Source organism: Panulirus ornatus, chromosome 23 (assembly GCF_036320965.1).
Source record: "Panulirus ornatus isolate Po-2019 chromosome 23, ASM3632096v1, whole genome shotgun sequence".
Classification (NCBI taxonomy): domain Eukaryota; kingdom Metazoa; phylum Arthropoda; class Malacostraca; order Decapoda; family Palinuridae; genus Panulirus; species Panulirus ornatus.
In genome coordinates this window covers 24,263,751-24,284,104 of record NC_092246.1, presented here as the reverse complement: position 1 = coordinate 24,284,104, position 20,354 = coordinate 24,263,751, and the positions used below count along the sequence as shown (strand labels likewise).

At 44.7% G+C, this 20,354-nt stretch overlaps 1 protein-coding gene across 2 annotated transcripts in view; it reads left to right on the top strand.

The window, feature by feature from the left end:
• The window catches only part of LOC139756938 (uncharacterized), a 461,695-nt gene that overhangs the window by 402,167 nt on the left and 39,174 nt on the right, over positions 1-20,354 (top strand). For both annotated transcript variants that reach the window (XM_071676885.1, XM_071676883.1), the window contains exons 3-4: positions 1,799-2,007; positions 4,026-4,136. In XM_071676885.1, the coding sequence (XP_071532986.1) occupies positions 1,799-2,007; positions 4,026-4,136 (320 nt within the window). The remainder of the gene's footprint in view (positions 1-1,798; positions 2,008-4,025; positions 4,137-20,354) is intronic.

Here is a 20,354-nt window from a genome sequence, read left to right as displayed (position 1 = left end):
TATGACCACTGTGTCAGGCGACAAAATGCGTCACATGGTAATGACCGGGTACATGGCAAGACGGATCTACAAATTTTCAACAATCAGATCACAACAACACGTTGTTGTAGATCAGGCCTTTCCCAAAACCTCCACGGTAAGAATCTGTGTCCCAGGCAGCTGGTCTTACCTCCTGTTCATGCTCAATGATCACACTGTAGTGCTCAATGATCACACTGTAGTGCTCAATGATTACACTGTAGTGCTCAATGATTACACTGTAGTGCTCAATGATCACACTGTAGTGCTCAATGATCACACTGTAGTGCTCAATGATCACACTGTAGTGCTCAATGATTACACTGTAGTGCTCAATGAACACACTGTAGTGCTCCATGAACACACTGTAGTGCTCAATGATCACACTGTAGTGCTCAATGATCACACTGTAGTGCTCAATGATCACACTGTAGTGCTCAATGATCACACTGTAGTGCTCAATGATCACACTGTAGTGCTCAATGATCACACTGTAGTGCTCAATGATCACACTGTAGTGCTCAATGATCACACTGTAGTGCTCAATGATCACACTGTAGTGCTCAATGATCACACTGTAGTGCTCAATGATCACACTGTAGTGCTCAATGATCACACTGTAGTGCTCAATGATCACACTGTAGTGCTCAATGATCACACTGTAGTGCTCAATGATCACACTGTAGTGCTCAATGATCACACTGTAGTGCTCAATGATCACACTGTAGTGCTCAATGATCACACTGTAGTGCTCAATGATCACACTGTAGTGCTCAATGATCATAATGTGTTCAAAGTTCGTCCTTTCACTCCGAATATTTTAGTGTTCGTATGCCTCATCCACCACTGTTAGTGTTCGTATGCCTCATCCACCACTGTTAGTGTTCGTATGCCTCATCCACCACTGTTAGTGTTCGTATGCCTCATCCACCACTGTTAGTGTTCGTATGCCTCATCCACCACTGTTAGTGTTCGTATGCCTCATCCACCACTGTTAGTGTTCGTATGCCTCATCCACCACTGTTAGTGTTCGTATGCCTCATCCACCACTGTTAGTGTTCGTATGCCTCATCCACCACTGTTAGTGTTCGTATGCCTCATCCACCACTGTTAGTGTTCGTATGCCTCATCCACCACTGTTAGTGTTCGTATGCCTCATCCACCACTGTTAGTGTTCGTATGCCTCATCCACCACTGTTAGTGTTCGTATGCCTCATCCACCACTGTTAGTGTTCGTATGCCTCATCCACCACTGTTAGTGTTCGTATGCCTCATCCACCACTGTTAGTGTTCGTATGCCTCATCCACCACTGTTAGTGTTCGTATGCCTCATCCACCACTGTTAGTGTTCGTATGCCTCATCCACCACTGTTAGTGTTCGTATGCCTCATCCACCACTGTTAGTGTTCGTATGCCTCATCCACCACTGTTAGTGTTCGTATGCCTCATCCACCACTGTTAGTGTTCGTATGCCTCATCCACCACTGTTAGTGTTCGTATGCCTCATCCACCACTGTTAGTGTTCGTATGCCTCATCCACCACTGTTAGTGTTCGTATGCCTCATCCACCACTGTTAGTGTTCGTATGCCTCATCCACCACTGTTAGTGTTCGTATGCCTCATCCACCACTGTTAGTGTTCGTATGCCTCATCCACCACTGTTAGTGTTCGTATGCCTCATCCACCACTGTTAGTGTTCGTATGCCTCATCCACCACTGTTAGTGAACACCACTACCTGGCCTGAGCGACACCTAACACTTGTCTTCCTCACACGTCCAGCATCGACGGCAGGAGCGGCTCCATCAAGCGGGCGCCCCACTGGTCGGATGAGGGAACGTTAGGGACGCGCGCCTACTTCAACATGGCTTCGGACCCTCCTGGTCTGGTGCTGCAGTCTGTGCAAGCCTCAGACCACGCCGAGTACCGCTGCAGGGTAGACTTCAGGTCCTCCCCCACCAGGAACGTCAGGATACAGCTGGAGGTCATAGGTAAGGAAGCCCAGGTCAGAGGTCACAAACTTTAAAGGTATTTGGCATAGGCAAGTACGAGCAACTTAGGTCAGATTCCATCGATGTAATGTTAACGGAGTTTAACTCAGGTTACTTTATAATTACCCTTGGATAGTCAATTAACGGTATCTCTAGGTCAAAGGTCAGTAATTTGAGAATAAGAGATAATAACGCGTAGAGACTTGGTAATCATAGGCCATTGATCAGTTAGCTTGAGATCATAGGTAAATAGGTTAGGGCTAAGATCAGTAACTTAACATTACGATTATCAGTAGAGTCGTCAGAGATCTGAGACTGCTAATTAGCGGTCAACAGTAGCTTGAGACAGACAGACTACCAGTGATACAGGTTAGTGAGTCATAACCAATGGTTAGTGACTGGACTTTTCATGTCAAAGGTCAAGGATCGATGTCTTAAAGGTGAAAGCTCGAGATACGACCACAGGTCACCGACCAGTAGCCTGGGGTCAGAGGTAAATAACTTAGGGGCAGAGGAAGGTCAGTTGGTGTCAACAAACATATGAGGTCAAAAGTTAGACAATCTGTGGTCAAGAGTTAGTGATTTCTCCCAAAGATATAACCTAGTTATTTCAGGTCAGACATCTGTGACATGAGGCCAAATAGAGGTCAAGAATTATCAGACAGTCCTATACAAAGTTCAGCACCCACAACATCGTGGGAACTGCCACGCTGGTATACCATCATGTACATCAATCCTATTAGTATGCATGACGCGTTGTTTTCATGGGATAAATCACCTTTCATGCACTGCTGGGTCATGCTTTGTTATCAGAACCAACTATGAGTCATGCTGTTATCAGAGCCAGCCATGGGTCGCGTTTTGTTATCAGAGCCAACCATGGGTCATGCTTTGTTAAACTGAACGTAATGTTTTAACCTGGTTTACTTTCTTTTTACTGTCATTTTATACGCAATCTTAGCATGTGTATTATATATGTCTTTGTCACTAAATGTTTATATCTATATATGCATTATGTGTGTATGTATCGATGTATTTATCATCCATTAAGTAGGCTTTTCCTATAGACTTATACTTAATAGATCTGATGTATATATGTATGACGTAAGAGCTTATAGAGAAAGTCATGTGTACAAGCAGGTGTTTGTGGAGAAACATCAATACTTGTTACAGTTTATCAAAGGAATTCAAACAGCAGCAAACCAGTGGGTTCAAACAAGGCTGTTCGTCCCTACCTCTTGGCCGTATGTAACAGTTTTCTTGGTAGTTTAGGTGACCTTATGACCCGAATCGGGAGCAAACTACCTACAGCAATCATGTATTAATCATGTTACAACAGGTTTTGTGATGTGTTCCAGCAAGTCTTGGTACATCTGTAGTGTATATGATTACTATCCATGATGAAGCTCGTGGGCACTATAGTGCTATCCTTCAGCATATCAGTACGACTCTTGAGCAGTATGATGACCCTTGAGCAGTATGATGACCCTTGAGCAGTATGATGACCCTTGAGCAGTATGATGACCCTTGAGCAGTATGATGACCCTTGAGCAGTATGATGGTCAGGGAATTTGACCTGACGAGGACCAGGCCATAATAGCCAGTGTCGCACCATTGTGCTCGAGGGTCGTACTGTCCTGCTCAAGAGGTCAGTTTATATCATGTTATATCACGGTATCTATCATGTTCATTTCGCACTGGAGAACATGATATATGAACATTTCATATTTATTCCACAAGCTAGACCAGGGCTCATCCTTTCCTACCATGATGTATCCTGCTCCACCATGATGTATCCTACCTTACCATAGTGTATCCTGCCCTGCCATATTGTATCCTGCCTACCATGGTGTTTCCTATCGTACTATGATGTATTCCACCTGTCTTGGCATATCCTGCCTTATCATGGTGTATCTTGCCTATCATGGTTATCCTGCTCTATAATGGTGTATCCTTCCCTGTCATCGTATATTCTGCCTCTTGATATCATGTTATATCATGGTCCATCTTGCCCACAGTGCCGCCCAAAAGGATCAAGATCCTGAGCGCGGCAGGACTGGAGGTCAGCGGCGTGATCGGTCCTTACCCAGTGTCAGCCTCCGTCGCCCTCGAGTGTCAAGTGGACAGTGGTAAGTAGTAGTAGTAGTAGTAGTAGTAGTAGTAGTAGTTGTAGTACCACCAGGTTAGTTGTGTGCGTGTGTATACAAACATGTGTGTATAGCCAGAAGACTCATAATCTCTGTATTCATAGTTTAGTGTATCTGTGTATGGAAGGGACCACTCATACCTCCCTCATGTTCCTGGTCATCAACATGTGCAACACTTCGCCACCTTCACATGGCCACCCACCATTTTGGTTACTGATAGAACATCTATATATTGATTACAGTGTTAATGTATGGCTATGTTTCATTCCCTGGTGAGGAGGGGACGGGTTACTAGGTGAGACTATATTGTTATTTATTGTTACAAATGTTATAGTGGATGTGTTGATGTCGAGTCATCCATAACTGTAAATGACACGATACACACAACCGCACATCATCTACACAACCGAAGTGTAGTGTGGTTGTAACCATAGCAACAACGCCAGTGTGGTAAACACAACAATGGGTTTACCTCAGGTGAGGGAGGAGGTGGGTGTAGGGGGTATGTACAGCCCAGGTGTGTGACTGGGCAGTACGTGGGAAGGACAGTTAACAGGAGACCTGATGCTCCATGATAACGTTATCTTCCGGGGTATAACCACAGTGACTCGTGTAGATGGGAAGAAAAGAGTGCGTAGTGAGTGAGGGAAGGCATGGGCGCACGGTGGAGTCATAAGGTGTGGGTGGAGGCGAAGACGGAAGGAAAACTAACAAATGGAAGATGGAAAGTGGAGTGCATGTGGTTGTGGAAAGAGAAATGGAAGGAAGAAGAAATATAAAATAATGAGAGTTTCATCCAAACGAACACCAGATAAGGGGTCAATGTATGTATGTGTGTGTGTGTGTGTGTGTGTGTGTGTGTGTGTGTGTGTGTGTGTGTGTGTATGTGTGTGTGTATGTGTGTGTGTGTGTGTGTGTGTGTGTGAGAGAGAGAGAGAGAGAGAGAGAGAGAGAGAGAGAGAGAGAGAGAGAGAGAGAGAGAGAGAGAGAGAGAGACATTTGTTTAAAAAAGATATATAGGTAAAAAAAAAAAAAGGTCGTGCCATCACCACAGCTGTGCGGGAATATTGACGAGACGAACAATGAAAGCATCGCCCACCCCGGCCTCTGGACCCGCGTTATGGGACCACTACTGACACGCCTGTGCCACTCCAGGGCTAACCTGCTGTCGAGGTGCCACATGGTGTCACAACCATGAGTGCTATCTGGTTGCACCGCCATCAATGGCGTCACCACCATGAACTGCATGACAGCACAGTACTTAGCTTCGTAGTCATCAGGGCCAATGGCATGGGAGCGTTGACACATGGAGGGAGGGTGGGAACCTGCCAGTCTTTTCTGTCATTTATTGCTAATGTCATGGACGAGTTGACAGGTGGAGTGGACAGAGGGGAAGCTGTGAGTGGTGTGTGGGAATCAGTGCCACTGTCATGGGAAGGCTGGCAGGTGGGAAGGGGGGAAGGAAAACGGTAAGGGCCTCACTAGTGACCCGGCTGCGTCACTGCCAAGGGACACCTGCCAACAAAACATTAAGTTCTTTAGGGAACTGAGGAACGACCCAGTTGACGGCTGATTGCTTGACGTCAGACGGTAGAAGAGTGGCACAGTTGATGGCTGGAGGATGGCCATCAGAGAGCCTGGTCTTGATGCAGGCTCATGCTTCAGGGCTTCAATCTCCGAGACCGTTTCGAGTCATTTGCATGAAACAGCCTTTAAAGAAGAGGCAGGAGGGAGACCTGACAGATCTCTCAGATCTGAGGGTTCATCCGTTTTACAAAATTTAACATTACCGCCGAAGATGCGTTTTGGTCGTATTTTTCTTTCTGACTTTGCTTAGGTCGAGCTGTACACCTTGTGAAAAACTTTGAACGTATTGCTGACTCACGATGAACCATGTGTGGTGAGAACGACACGAGAGGGCAGAGCAGAGCTTCAAACCCTCACACTAGGGCCATGGTGGGTTTCAACCCTCACACTAGGGCCATGGTGGGTTTCAACCCTCACACCAGGGCCATGGTGGGTTTCAACCCTCACACTAGGGCCATGGTGGGTTTCAACCCTCACACTAGGGCCATGGTGGGTTTCAACCCTCACACTAGGGCCATGGTGGGTTTCAACCCTCACACTAGGGCCATGGTGGGTTTCAACCCTCACACCAGGGCCATGGTGGGTTTCAACCCTCACACTAGGGCCATGGTGGGTTTCAACCCTCACACTAGGGCCATGGTGGGTTTCAACCCTCACACTAGGGCCATGGTGGGTTTCAACCCTCACACTAGGGCCATGGTGGGTTTCAACCCTCACACTAGGGCCATGGTGGGTTTCAACCCTCACACTAGGGCCATGGTGGGTTTCAACCCTCACACTAGGGCCATGGCGGGCTTGAAGCCCTCATACCAGAGGCCGCCATGGAATACAATCACTCTAAAATAGACCCAAGCATCTTGCTGTTAAATTTACCTTCATACAGAACAAGTGGGTGCGGAGCGCCTCTCTGCAGCCCTGCTGGAGGATTTGCCTTAATTCCATCATTAAACCTCCGTTATTGTTTTGCGTGCGCAGCAAGGGAGCATTTCTCTTGTGTATAGCATTGTGTTCTCATCCTTTTGTGTATTTGTTTGAATTCACATCTTATGTGTGTTATAATGTACACACATTTTTCGCAAGTTGTGAGTAATGGTATGAACGTAAATATGTACATATCTCGTGTGCATATTCTGTAGTGTGCTTTCATGTATGCCTAAAGTCGAGATGAAATCATATGGAAGTTTCTTTTGTGAATGTGTCCACATCCTTACTGTATGTAAATGTGTACATCTTGTTTATGTACAATTAAATGTTTCCCCGTCTCTTGTTTATTCAAGGTATATATTTACACTCATGTGTGTGATATACTTGTAGTCATGTCCGTGTTTCGTGTGTGATATACTTGTCATGTCCGTGTTTCGTGTGCACTTTGCCGTACCTCCAGTCCTTGTTTACACGTTTTTCGTGATGTGTTGCCTCGTGGCCTAACCCCGTGTACTGCCCCAGCTCCATGTGCTAATCTTGCCCCGTGTATTCTCCAACAATATTCTCCAGCAAACGGACAGTCGGTCATGTAGAACATATCTGTTTTCCTCAGTGAGTGCGTGTCAGATGCGAGTGTAAAACTTGGCTGTGCGTTAAGCGTGTCAGGTGGGGAAGTATTTAGGCAAGAGTTGCCCCTAACCTGGCCAAGTGGTTCTCGCCAACGGAAACGAACACGCAATCTTACCCAACCTTACGAGTCATTTGAATGTGTTGAAACTTAACTCAGTATTATGGGGATGGGTTAGAGCGGCCCCAACTCCATATTTTTAAAGCTGACTTGCTCGCCCAGCATTTCAAGTTACTTCTGAAACTCACACAGGCTAAAGTTGGCTCAGCACAAAAGGTTTTTGGCAGAAATTAATATAACAGTAACTTTTGTTATAAAGCTATTGTTTTTCTCTTGTTATATAGAACTATTGTTCAACAGAAACAGTTAACATTTCCCCTCAATACATAAATACATTTCCTCTTTAAGCTGTTTCTTCGGATTGATTCAAATTGTTAAGAGTATGTGCATGATATATAAAGGCAAGAATTCTATTGAGGATGAACATCTTCCTACATTCATGATTATTTGATGCTTACAGCTAATGCTACGTTTCCTTACATACTTGAATGCATTTGGAAAGACGCATAGTTAGCAAGCAATAACTGCTGTGCACCGGAAGTAATAGGATTATATCTATCATTATTATCATTATTATTATTAGTTTTGCCTCACGTATGAACCAGATATTATCCTTTAATCTAAGGAAGATTTATCATACAGTAACCGCAGGTCTGCCTGTAGAACATCATTTAGTTTAAGAATTAGAAATGTTTCAGATATCTCTTCCTTTTATCAAGCGTTGTTGTTGCTGATCAGTTTAATTTTGAGTAGACTTTTTCTAGAAGTATATATACGAGTTTACTACGTGTATCATAAGTTGTTTGTCAGAGAAAGCTGTAGCCTCCTTGTTGCTATGGGAAGGTTTACCATGAAACAATCATTGACCAGCCATCGTAAGGCCTCACGAAACGAGAATCACAACATCATAACTGGAAACAATTTACTTCATTTAGTTTTCCACTTAGCAGAAGTAGCTGCCAAACACACACCAATCCTTGATGACGATACGACCCTTGAGTACAGAGGTACGACCCTTAAACATGACGGTACAACATTTTGAGGATTATGTATACCTGTCATACCTTCGTGTTCAAGGGTCATACGGTCATGATGGTAGGTCATACCTTCGTGTTCAAGGGTCATACGGTCATGATGGTAGGTCATACCTTCGTGTTCAAGGGTCATACGGTCATGATGGTAGGTCATACCTTCGTGTTCAAGGGTCATACAGTCATGATGGTAGGTCATACCTTCGTGTTCAAGGGTCATACCTTCGTGTTCAAGGGTCTTACGGTCATGATGGTAGGTCATACCTTCGTGTTCAAGGGTCATACAGTCATGATGGTAGGTCATACCTTCGTGTTCAAGGGTCATACCTTCGTGTTCAAGGGTCATACGGTCATGATGGTAGGTCATACCTTCGTGTTCAAGGGTCATACAGTCATGATGGTAGGTCATACCTTCGTGTTCAAGGGTCATACCTTCGTGTTCAAGGGTCATACGGTCATGATGGTAGGTCATACCTTCGTGTTCAAGGGTCATACAGTCATGATGGTAGGTCATACCTTCGTGTTCAAGGGTCATACCTTCGTGTTCAAGGGTCATACGGTCATGATGGTAGGTCATACCTTCGTGTTCAAGGGTCATACGGTCATGATGGTAGGTCATACCTTCGTGTTCAAGGGTCATACGGTCATGATGGTAGGTCATACCTTCGTGTTCAAGGGTCATACGGTCATGATGGTAGGTCATACCTTCGTGTTCAAGGGTCATACGGTCATGATGGTAGGTCATACCTTCGTGTTCAAGGGTCATACAGTCATGATGGTAGGTCATACCTTCGTGTTCAAGGGTCATACCTTCGTGTTCAAGGGTCATACGGTCATGATGGTAGGTCATACCTTCGTGTTCAAGGGTCATACAGTCATGATGGTAGGTCATACCTTCGTGTTCAAGGGTCATACCATCGTGTTCAAGGGTCATACGGTCATGATGGTAGGTCATACCTTCGTGTTCAAGGGTCATACGGTCATGATGGTAGGTCATACCTTCGTGTTCAAGGGTCATACGGTCATGATGGTAGGTCATACCTTCGTGTTCAAGGGTCATACGGTCATGATGGTAGGTCATACCTTCGTGTTCAAGGGTCATACGGTCATGATGGTAGGTCATACCTTCGTGTTCAAGGGTCATACGGTCATGATGGTAGGTCATACCTTCGTGTTCAAGGGTCATACGGTCATGATGGTAGGTCATACCTTCGTGTTCAAGGGTCATACAGTCATGATGGTAGGTCATACCTTCGTGTTCAAGGGTCATACCTTCGTGTTCAAGGGTCATACGGTCATGATGGTAGGTCATACCTTCGTGTTCAAGGGTCATACAGTCATGATGGTAGGTCATACCTTCGTGTTCAAGGGTCATACCTTCGTGTTCAAGGGTCATACGGTCATGATGGTAGGTCATACCTTCGTGTTCAAGGGTCATACCTTCGTGTTCAAGGGTCATACGGTCATGATGGTAGGTCATACCTTCGTGTTCAAGGGTCATACAGTCATGATGGTAGGTCATACCTTCGTGTTCAAGGGTCATACAGTCATGATGGTAGGTCATACCTTCGTGTTCAAGGGTCATACAGTCATGATGGTAGGTCATACCTTCGTGTTCAAGGGTCATACAGTCATGATGGTAGGTCATACCTTCGTGTTCAAGGGTCATACAGTCATGATGGTAGGTCATAATGTTGTTTTCAAGAGTCGTGTTGTCGTCCCCGAGGGTAGCACCGTCATGCTCAAGGGTCATACCGTCGTGCATAAAGGTCATACCCTTGTGGTTAAGGATCGTATTGTCGTATTTAAGCGTCGTACCGTCGCGCTCAGAGGTGCCCTGACAACAGCCAAAGGCCGTAACTTCAGCTTCCAGCAGCTGACATCGACAGGCAACACTGCCTACACTTCTGCCCTCAGGAAACAGCCCTGCCAACTGCTATTAAGTCTTCATCATTATAACAGATGCTCAAAAAAGAGCCAACGATAGGTGGTAATTAATGGTTATTAATGAATGTCCAGTAGTTGTTTCAGAGGATGAGAGCTCATTAATATTCATCTATGCGTTTTTGTAGCAGTAATGTATCATGAATTACGTTAAAGTAATTAATATAATGTTGGCCGTTAGCCTAACATCTGACGTGTAAATAGCATAGGTATATGGACGTCACTTATCTATAATCTGTGTAATTATCTGGAGTCGATACGTTATGTAGTAACATGAGAAATGTTTGACTCATATCATGACCATACATGTGGTAGATTTCAACATACCTACACTCATTCTTTTTTCCCATTACATTCAGAACGTATTTATGTATAAGAATAATTATATTTTGAAGATTTAAAGAGAGCGTTAGTAATAGATACATTGTAATGTATCAAATTATCAACGAAAGGACACATTTCAATGTATAAAGAAATAATGTTATGGACGGGAGACGTTTTAAAGACAATTGAGATAACAAGAAATGTATGTCGCACAAGATCTGTGGGTAGGTTGCTGCCTCAACGACATTCATTCGTCTTATTCCTGTCTTTACTCTCTCTCTCTCTCTCTCTCTCTCTCTCTCTCTCTCTCTCTCTCTCTCTCTCTCTCTCTCTCTCTCTCTCTTATTATACTTTTATTTGTACCCGACTCTCTCAGATGTTTCCCTGTGTCGCAGGTGTTTCCCTGTGTTGCAGGTGTTTCCCTCTGTTGCAGATGTTTCCCTGTGTCGCAGGTGTTTCCCTGTGTCGCAGGTGTTTCCCTGTGTCGCAGATGTTTCCCTGTGTCGCAGGTGTTTCCCTGCGTCGCAGATGTTTCCCTGTGTTGCAGGTGTTTCCCTGTGTCGCAGATGTTTCCCTGTGTCGCAGGTGTTTCCCTGTGTTGCAGGTGTTTCCCTGTGTTGCAGGTGTTTCCCTGTGTCGCAGGTGTTTCCCCTGTGTCGCAGGTGTTTCCCTGTGTTGCAGGTGTTTCCCTGTGTCGCAGGTGTTTCCCTGTGTTGCAGGTGTTTCCCTGTGTTGCAGGTGTTTCCCTGTGTTGCAGGTGTTTCCCTCTGTTGCAGATGTTTCCCTGTGTCGCAGGTGTTTCCCTGTGTTGCAGGTGTTTCCCTGTGTCGCAGGTGTTTACGTAGAATTTCGCTTTTCGTTACTCTTCTTTTTTTTCTTGTTTTTATTTTGCGAAATTTCCTCTTTGTGTTTCTCTCTCGTGAGTGCGCCTCCTCTCCCCTCTCCTCTCCCACAATCGTCCCCACTCCCCAGGGAGCAGCAGCTGGAGGCGTCACTCCCCAACATCCTCCCCGGAGCATGAGTTGGAGGGGTCATCTCCTCTCCCTCGTCCCCTCTCTTCTCCAACAATCCACCCCGAGGACCACACAGCAGCTGCACGCCTCACTCCCTCACCTCTCCAATAACCTCCCCTCCCCCACCTCCCCACTCCCCAGGGAGTAGAGCTGAGGTTGTCGCTCCACCTCCCCTCGCTCACCCCCCCCCCCTCCAACCATCCCCACCCTCACCCCAGGGGGTAGAAGCTGGAGTGTCACTCCCCCAGCCACACCCTGGCCTGGGACACACGACTGTCACTCCGCCATTATTTCTGGTGCAGCCGACGCTCACCCCTCACCGGCTGGTAGCGCCTCTCTCTCTCTCTCTCTCTCTCTCTCTCTCTCTCTCTCTCTCTCTCTCTCTCTCTCTCTCTCTCTCTCTCTCTCTCTCTCACCGTCTCAGCTGGTGGTTAATTTGTTAATGACTCCCGTAGGCAGGTGGAGGCTGTCACCACCTGACACAGGCAGAGGGAAGGTTTACAGGTGGCTGGCCATGGTCGGGGAGGGAGGGAGGAGGAGAGAGACGCAATGATAAAATACAACTTCGAGATCTGAACAGCAGAACAAACATGGAACACACTGGGTCCATTGGAAGCCTCAGAGCACAGAGTGAGGCTTGAGTCATGCGTGGGAGCACATAACGAACCATGTTTACATTATGGATCAAATAACCAACACGAATACCTCCCGCCCCGCCCCCCCAACACCACCACCCTGCCGGGGGCCAGGCAGAACACAGCGTGGCAGGTCATCATGATCCGCCCCGCCCCCCCAACACCACCACCCTGCCGGGGGCCAGGCAGAACACAGCGTGGCAGGTCATCATGATCCGCCCCGCCCCCCCAACACCACCCTGCCGGGGCCAGGCAGAACACAGCGTGGCAGGTCATCATGATCCACCCCCCCCCCCCCGCCCCCGCCCCCCCCAACACCACCCTGCCGGGGGCCAGGCAGAACACAGCGTGGCAGGTCATCATGATCCGCCCCGCCCCCCCAACACCACCCTGCCGGGGCCAGGCAGAACACAGCGTGGCAGGTCATCATGATCCACCCCGCCCCCCCAACACCACCACCCTGCCGGGGGCCAGGCAGAACACAGCGTGGCAGGTCATCATGATCCGCCCCCCCGCCCCCCCAACACCACCCTGCCGGGGCCAGGCAGAACACAGCGTGGCAGGTCATCATGATCCACCCCGCCCCCCCAACACCACCACCCTGCCGGGGGCCAGGCAGAACACAGCGTGGCAGGTCATCATGATCCGCCCCCCCGCCCCCCCAACACCACCACCCTGCCGGGGCCAGGCAGAACACAGCGTGGCAGGTCATCATGATCCGCCCCGCCCCCCCAACACCACCCTGCCGGGGCCAGGCAGAACACAGCGTGGCAGGTCATCATGATCCACCTACGTAAACACAACGTACACCACACATCTGTATACACTTCCTCTGTCTCATTTCTTCTTCCTCTCCTCTAACCAACCTATCAACAAGAATGAGGACAGACACCTCACCCCAACCCCCTCGCACTGTCAGGGCTATTACTGCCCAACCACCGTAACCAAACATTCTAACTACCTCTCGTTACTGAACAAAGCAATTACAACATTTTTCCCTTTCGTTCTGGTTAACTTTTGTTTGAGGTGGTCGTGTGTTTAGATCATTCTGTTTGTCCAACTGGATCTAACCCGAACCTGACCTAACTAAATCCATCTTAAAATAACCCCAAGCTGACATATCTATACCCAGCTTAATTTAGCTTCAACATGTCGTATCAAATGCAACTTAATCGAACCCTCCCCCCCCCTAAACTTACCTAAGCAAACCCAGCATAAGCTAACCCGCTATGAACAGAATCAAGTTGTCATGTCTTCTACAGGTACGTCACAAGTAACAATATATACGGAACCAAGAGAAAAAACTATTAAATCTCCACAAACAACATCACACACTGACGTCAAGGATTAACCAATCAGATCCCTGACCCACCTAACAGCCTGTGTTTTCCTTGACCGTAACTAGCTAAACAACAAATGATTTGCATATCAAACTAGTCAAGTCCTGGAAAGCTTTTAATTGACTTCTTGTTTTATTAATGACGTCATATACTCTTAATGAGTTCTTGTAAAGCAGGAATCCGTTTTGGATTTGCAAATTCTTTTGAACTGATGTTAATCCGAGATTTTTGAAAGGGTTACAGTTATGAATTAAGAGATTTTCCATTATTGGAAAGACATCTCGATATACCTGAAGTTTTACACTGGGATTTATCATTAGCTAATTTCAGAAACGTTATTTCACAGATTCTGTATCCAACAGATGAGCTTATTTACTTATTCATTTATCTATTCAGTTATTCATGAATTTCCTCACTCATTATTCATGTATTTACACATTCATTCACTTACTTGCATATACATTAATTTTGCCCGTGTATTCAGTTATTCATTGATTCATTCATTTTTCATAACTTGATTCATATTTTCAAATGCTGTTTTATTGTGGGAGGTGGATGAACAAATGTGATGCATGAGGAGGTCAACACAAAACGAAGAAAGATGAATGAGAAGTAAATAAGGTAAGAGGAAACAAAGTAATGAAAGGAGGGAAGCAGAGAAGAAAGAAGTTAATAACAAACATATCTGTCAGGATAGAAAGATTTCAACAGTGAACTCTCTCTCTCTCTCTCTCTCTCTCTCTCTCTCTCTCTCTCTCTCTCTCTCTCTCTCTCTCTCTCTCTCTCTCTCTCTCTCTTTACTAACTATCAAGCCTGTAAGCTAGTTCAGAACAACACTTCGCAATAAACAAGTAATACCGGGACCAAAGTCAATAATCACTTGCCTGTGAGCCATTTAATCCTTTCATTTAACAGTCGAGTCAGACTTACTAAAGCAACTCTTTAACATCAGCAACTACACACCTGACACCACATCAGCAACTACACACCTGACACCACATCAGCAGCTACACACCTGACACCACATCAGCAGCTACACACCTGACACCACATCAGCAGCTACACACCTGACACCACATCAGCAGCTACACACCTGACACCACATCAGCAGCTACACACCTGACACCACATCAGCAGCTACACACCTGACACCACATCAGTAGCTACACACCTGACACCACATCAGCAGCTACACACCTGACACCACATCAGCAGCTGCACACCTGACACCACATCAGCAGCTACACACCTGACACCACATCAGCAGCTACACACCTGACACCACATCAGCAGCTACACACCTGACACCACATCAGCAGGACACTCACATACAGCCCTCCTGTGTAGACCTAAATGTTGTACAACCTTGGCTGAAGATAATCATCACGACTTGCCCAGAATAAATCACAACATAATTTTTTGATATTAGATGTAGCTTGGCTACACTTATTGTTTTGAGGCTGCTGCTAACGAGGTCTAACTATCGATTAATGAACTACCACAACAGGACAAAGTTTGAGGATTCGACCATTGAAAGTTATCCAATAGTTTATATTACCGAAGGTCCTGCTGGAGAACAGTTACCAAAATTACTGATCTGAAATTACCGAATTATTGGTCATAGCAAAACTGATAGTAATTATTCGGATTATCCGGATAAGCCAAGTATTGGGTGATTATATATGATCAAAGGAAAAAAATTATCGTTATGTTTAATTAATACTTTAGAACACGATTGAGTTCACCGTTTTACTTTATCTAACCTAATTATTAGGTGATTAACCTTAATAGAACTATATGTAGTCATTTAGCGTGTCCAGCCACGTAATATATTCAACGATTAATCATAATCAAGGAATGGTTGCTCACCCACTGTTTCACATCAAAGGAAATTAATCAGGAAAGTCAATTAATGGATCAACGAGCAACACGAGTGAGCTGTGAGCATTTTGACCAATCAGTAAGCAGTATGATGACAAATCAGTGATCAGCGTCACCGAGTAATGGGCTACATGATTGATCACAGGGTAATGATCAATAAGTCATGTGACTGATCATGATGCTAAAGCGACACATGCCTTTTTAGTGGACCAGTCCAACCCACACAAGCTCCACAATAGCCACATAAAGATTCCTTTACCATAGCCACATAAAAATCCACACAAAAGGTGCACAATAGCCACATGAGGGGTCCACAATAGCTGTATAACAGCCACACAACAACTCCACAATAGTAGTAGAACAGCCACACAACAACTCCACAATAGTAGTAGAACAGCCACACAACAACTCCACAATAGCCATATAATAACCACACAAGAGCTCTACAATAGCCACATAAAAGCCACACAAAACCTCCTCAGTAGTCACATAAAAGCCCCACAAAAGCTACACAATACCCACATAAAAGAGTATAAACTTTGCCAGTTAATGTTCTGTTTATCTGCCTTTGTTATTCTCAGTGTTGATCCTTGTAATTACCACTGAATAAAGTATGGTTTTATGTAGTGGGCTGTTATCTCTGTCTCTCTCTCTCTCTCTCTCTCTCTCTCTCTCTCTCTCTCTCTCTCTCTCTCTCTCTCTGCAACTGACTGGTAAAGCATGCGACTCATTGTTCGTAACTCTAGGTATTCCTGTGGCGAGCGCTACGCGCTGGTCCCGCCCTTTCACAAAACTTGGTCGTAAGTATAAAAGTAGCCATAACACTACTGACTCCCCCAAACCCATGACCACTCACTCACTCCCCCATACCCATGACCACTCACTCACTCCCCCATACCCATGACCACTCACTCACTCCCCCATACCCGGACATGTTCTCTCTGGCTTAGTCTTCTATTCATAAACTTCTGGGGTAAAAGTTGGCAACTGCATCATGCTCTGATTTAGGCGTTCTGGGGCGTGAACTTGACTACGAGTTTGCGAGGCTGTTTAGCCTCAGTCACAGAAAGCCAACATTTCATAGTCATAAGACTAGTTTCCACCAGGCTCTGTGATAGAGACATGTGGAGCAGCATGGTGGTGAGGGTCACAGCAGGACAACATGTCTGGATAAATAACACTAATAATAACACAACACTCGCTGAACCCTCGCTAAACACGCTAATACGATAATTTGAGTAAATTTCCAGATTACTGAGAAATCTCAGCAAGCCACCATTTTCCTTGACTACTGTTCACTTGACGGTAAGGGAATGCTATGATGTGCTGGTTCACAAACCGCTCTACCTCTACTAGATGATGTTATGTTGTTGGAAAACCTTTCCTGGTGTGGTAGAGATGTTTTCATGTGCCGAACGTTGTTATGCTTGTACAGGGGCTGTCTGGTGTTGTAGATGGTAATATGCTCGTGCAGGGCCTACTCTAGTGCTTTGGACGATAATATGCTCGTCCAGGGGCTACTCTGGTGCGGTTGATAATATGCTCGTGCAGGGGTTACTCTGTCGCTGTGGATGATAATATGCTTGACGAAGGGCAAATCTGGTGTTGTTGGTAGCGGGCAAGTGAGGTGCAGTAGAAGATAATGTGCTCATGTAGGAGCTACTGTGGTTTAGGGGGTAGTATGATGTTTTGTAGGGGACACTGGTATAGAGAAACATGTGATGCTCAGTTAGGGGTGTTAGTAGCAAATAAGACAGTTGTATACTGGACCATCGTTGAACGCGAAGTAGACATTATGCTCATTAAGGAACTATTGTAACTTTGGAGATATCGTTATGAGTGCCATGGTGGCCTTATTCTAAGCTCAGTAAGTGGCAATAGAAGTTAATAAGTCTTCACTTGCGCTACAACACTTGAGGAAATAATAGTATATTTGGAACTCTGTATGATGCTCAGTTAGGGTGATTGCCAGGGAAAACATGATATTGTACTGGTTAAGGGTCCACTATGATTACTAAAATTATATCACACTTGATACGGGGCCGTTATTGCTGAAAAGTTGTATTATGCGTTGTATAGGGTCCCTGTGACGCAAGGAAATGACAAATAGCTCGGTTAGGGGCCACAATGATTTCAATAGCTAACTTTCTATGGCTTCTAACAGTCAATTGTAGCCGCCCTTCACACTCGTATGTACTACATCCAGCATTCGGGGGCTCAACCCCACGCCACCCCACCTAACAACTCCTCATTACCCAAACAAGGATAATTGGCTCCATGACGCTCAAGTCATTTGCATTTCATTAGCATATATGTAAGTGTTCTAGTGCCCGCTAGCATGACTAAAACCTGTCTGGTATATAGATGTATATGATGATAATCATTACGTCTTTGTGGTAGAAATATATATTTTTCTCCCTTGTGTGCACAAGGGAAATTATTAGAGGAAAGTAGTTCATTACCAATACAAACAGCGGTAGTGATTATCCTTGCAAATTATCATGGTAATTATCACGTGTGGGTATGATAGTTATGACACATAATGATTATCACTGTAAGGATACACTGATCATTACAACGAGTGTGTATAGCAATTATCACAACTGTCAGGGATAGCAATTATCTCAGCAGATGAGTAGAGGAATTATAACACTGGGTTGGGATAGTAATTATCCCCTCAGATAGGAACTGCAATTATTACGAAAGATGGGTTCGATAGATGTCACAGTAGATGAAGACAGTAACTACCTGCACAATTTGTGCAAGCAATTATCAGCAAAGATAGGGAAAGCAATTATCGTTGCAGTAAGGATTGATGATTATCAAGCTTTCACATTAATTAACACAAACAAGAGGTAGTAATGGCAGTTATCACAATTGAGAGTAGTTCTGCCAGTCATCTGCTCTGATATGTGAAGATAATTTCACTATAAATATCATAAACTATAATAATCGCAGGCAGGAACGATAATCATTATCACATGAATCGCAAATTATAAGGAAAAAAGTGATTATCGCCAACAATGACAATCATAACACGTAGAATACTAGGTAATTATCAGTGCAGGTTGTGATGGTAATCACACGTAGGGATAGTAATAATGTAACCATGATCACATCATCTCCTGGCCGAGGGGAGAGGCAGGAGTTCAGGACAAGATTAACATGAAACACAAAAGTCTGATTAACTACTTTTTTGCACTGTATGATATATCAAGATTATGTTGACAATGTTTACAAATGTAAAAAGGGAAAAAAGTTTTCCTGTAACACAGACACACACACACACACACACACACACACACACACACACACACACACACACACTTTTATAGTATGAGAGTAATGGGTGAATAGAATAGATGTCAATAACAATAAAGCAAATTACAGATTACATACAGTAGTTTAAAATATGTTAGAGAATGTCGAAGAGATGATGCCTCACGAGTATTCCTACCAGTACTGAACAAACTCAAATGAATTGAAAGACGTACCTGGTGAGGTCTTCAAGGAACAGGAAGGACTGAGGAAAGCGCTGTGTGTTCAGAGCAGAGCATGTACGTCAAAATGAAAATCAATAAAGAGAATGATTGAGTGGCTGATGAATCAATGCTACAATCCTACTATGATCCAGCCAAAGATGAGAAGAAGAGGAAGAAAACAATACCGATTAAAAGACTCTTGGTGGCTATAGACACGCCCAATGGAATATCTGAGACAAAAGAAAAGAGCATTGTAAAAACTGATAAGATATGTTAGGACAACCAGTGATGGTTACGTCTGATGTCGGGTGCTGTAATCAGGGGAAGTTTAAGTAGACTGAGGAACTTGTTAACAAGGAGAACTTCAGCAGAGTATTCATCAGAAGTGCCAGCCTGACACAAGAACAAGAGAGAGAAGTATCCTGTCAGCAGGCAAGAAGTGGAAAACGTTAAAAGAAGTTCGAAATTAAAACAGCACTACTGCTGCTACTACTACTAATGCTACTACTGATACTACTACTACTACTGCTACTACTACTACTACTGCTACTGCTACTACTACTACTACTACTACTACTGCTACTGCTACTACTACTACTGCTACTACTGCTACTACTACTACTACTGCTACTGCTACTACTACTACTACTACTACTACTGCTACTGCTACTACTACTACTACTACTACTGCTACTACTACTACTACTACTACTACTACTACTGCTACTACTACTACTACTACTACTGCTACTACTACTACTACTACTACTACTGCTACTGCTACTACTACTACTACTACTACTGCTACTACTACTACTACTACTACTACTACTACTGCTACTACTGTTACTGCTACTGCTACTACTACTACTACTACTACTACTGCTACTGCTACTACTACTACTACTACTACTGCTACTTCAGAGAGGTCAAGAACGTTGACTGATGCTACTGTCAGGATGTTCTGGTATCAAATGCAAAAGAGCTTTAGTTCAAGTCATGGATAAGGAAAAACGAGTTGATACAGCAAGAGTTGTGGAAACAAAACTTATTAAAGGGTTTAACTTTTGCCTGTCCTAAAGTAATGATTACCACATGACAACAACAAGGACGTTAAGATATAAAGGAAGAGAAACATTAACCCATTAATGAGAGAAAACAATGTCTTTATTGATTAGCGGCCTTGTCAACCAGTTCGTGATGGGCAGAAGAACTGTAGTGAAGATATGTACAGTGGTGGTCATACGTTTTAGATCTCCAAATAATGTAACGGACCAGAACAAGTAATCAATGATAACGGTGAACATCAGGATGAAGCAACGAGAGGAGCTCTTTGCAAAAACAGCAGAAT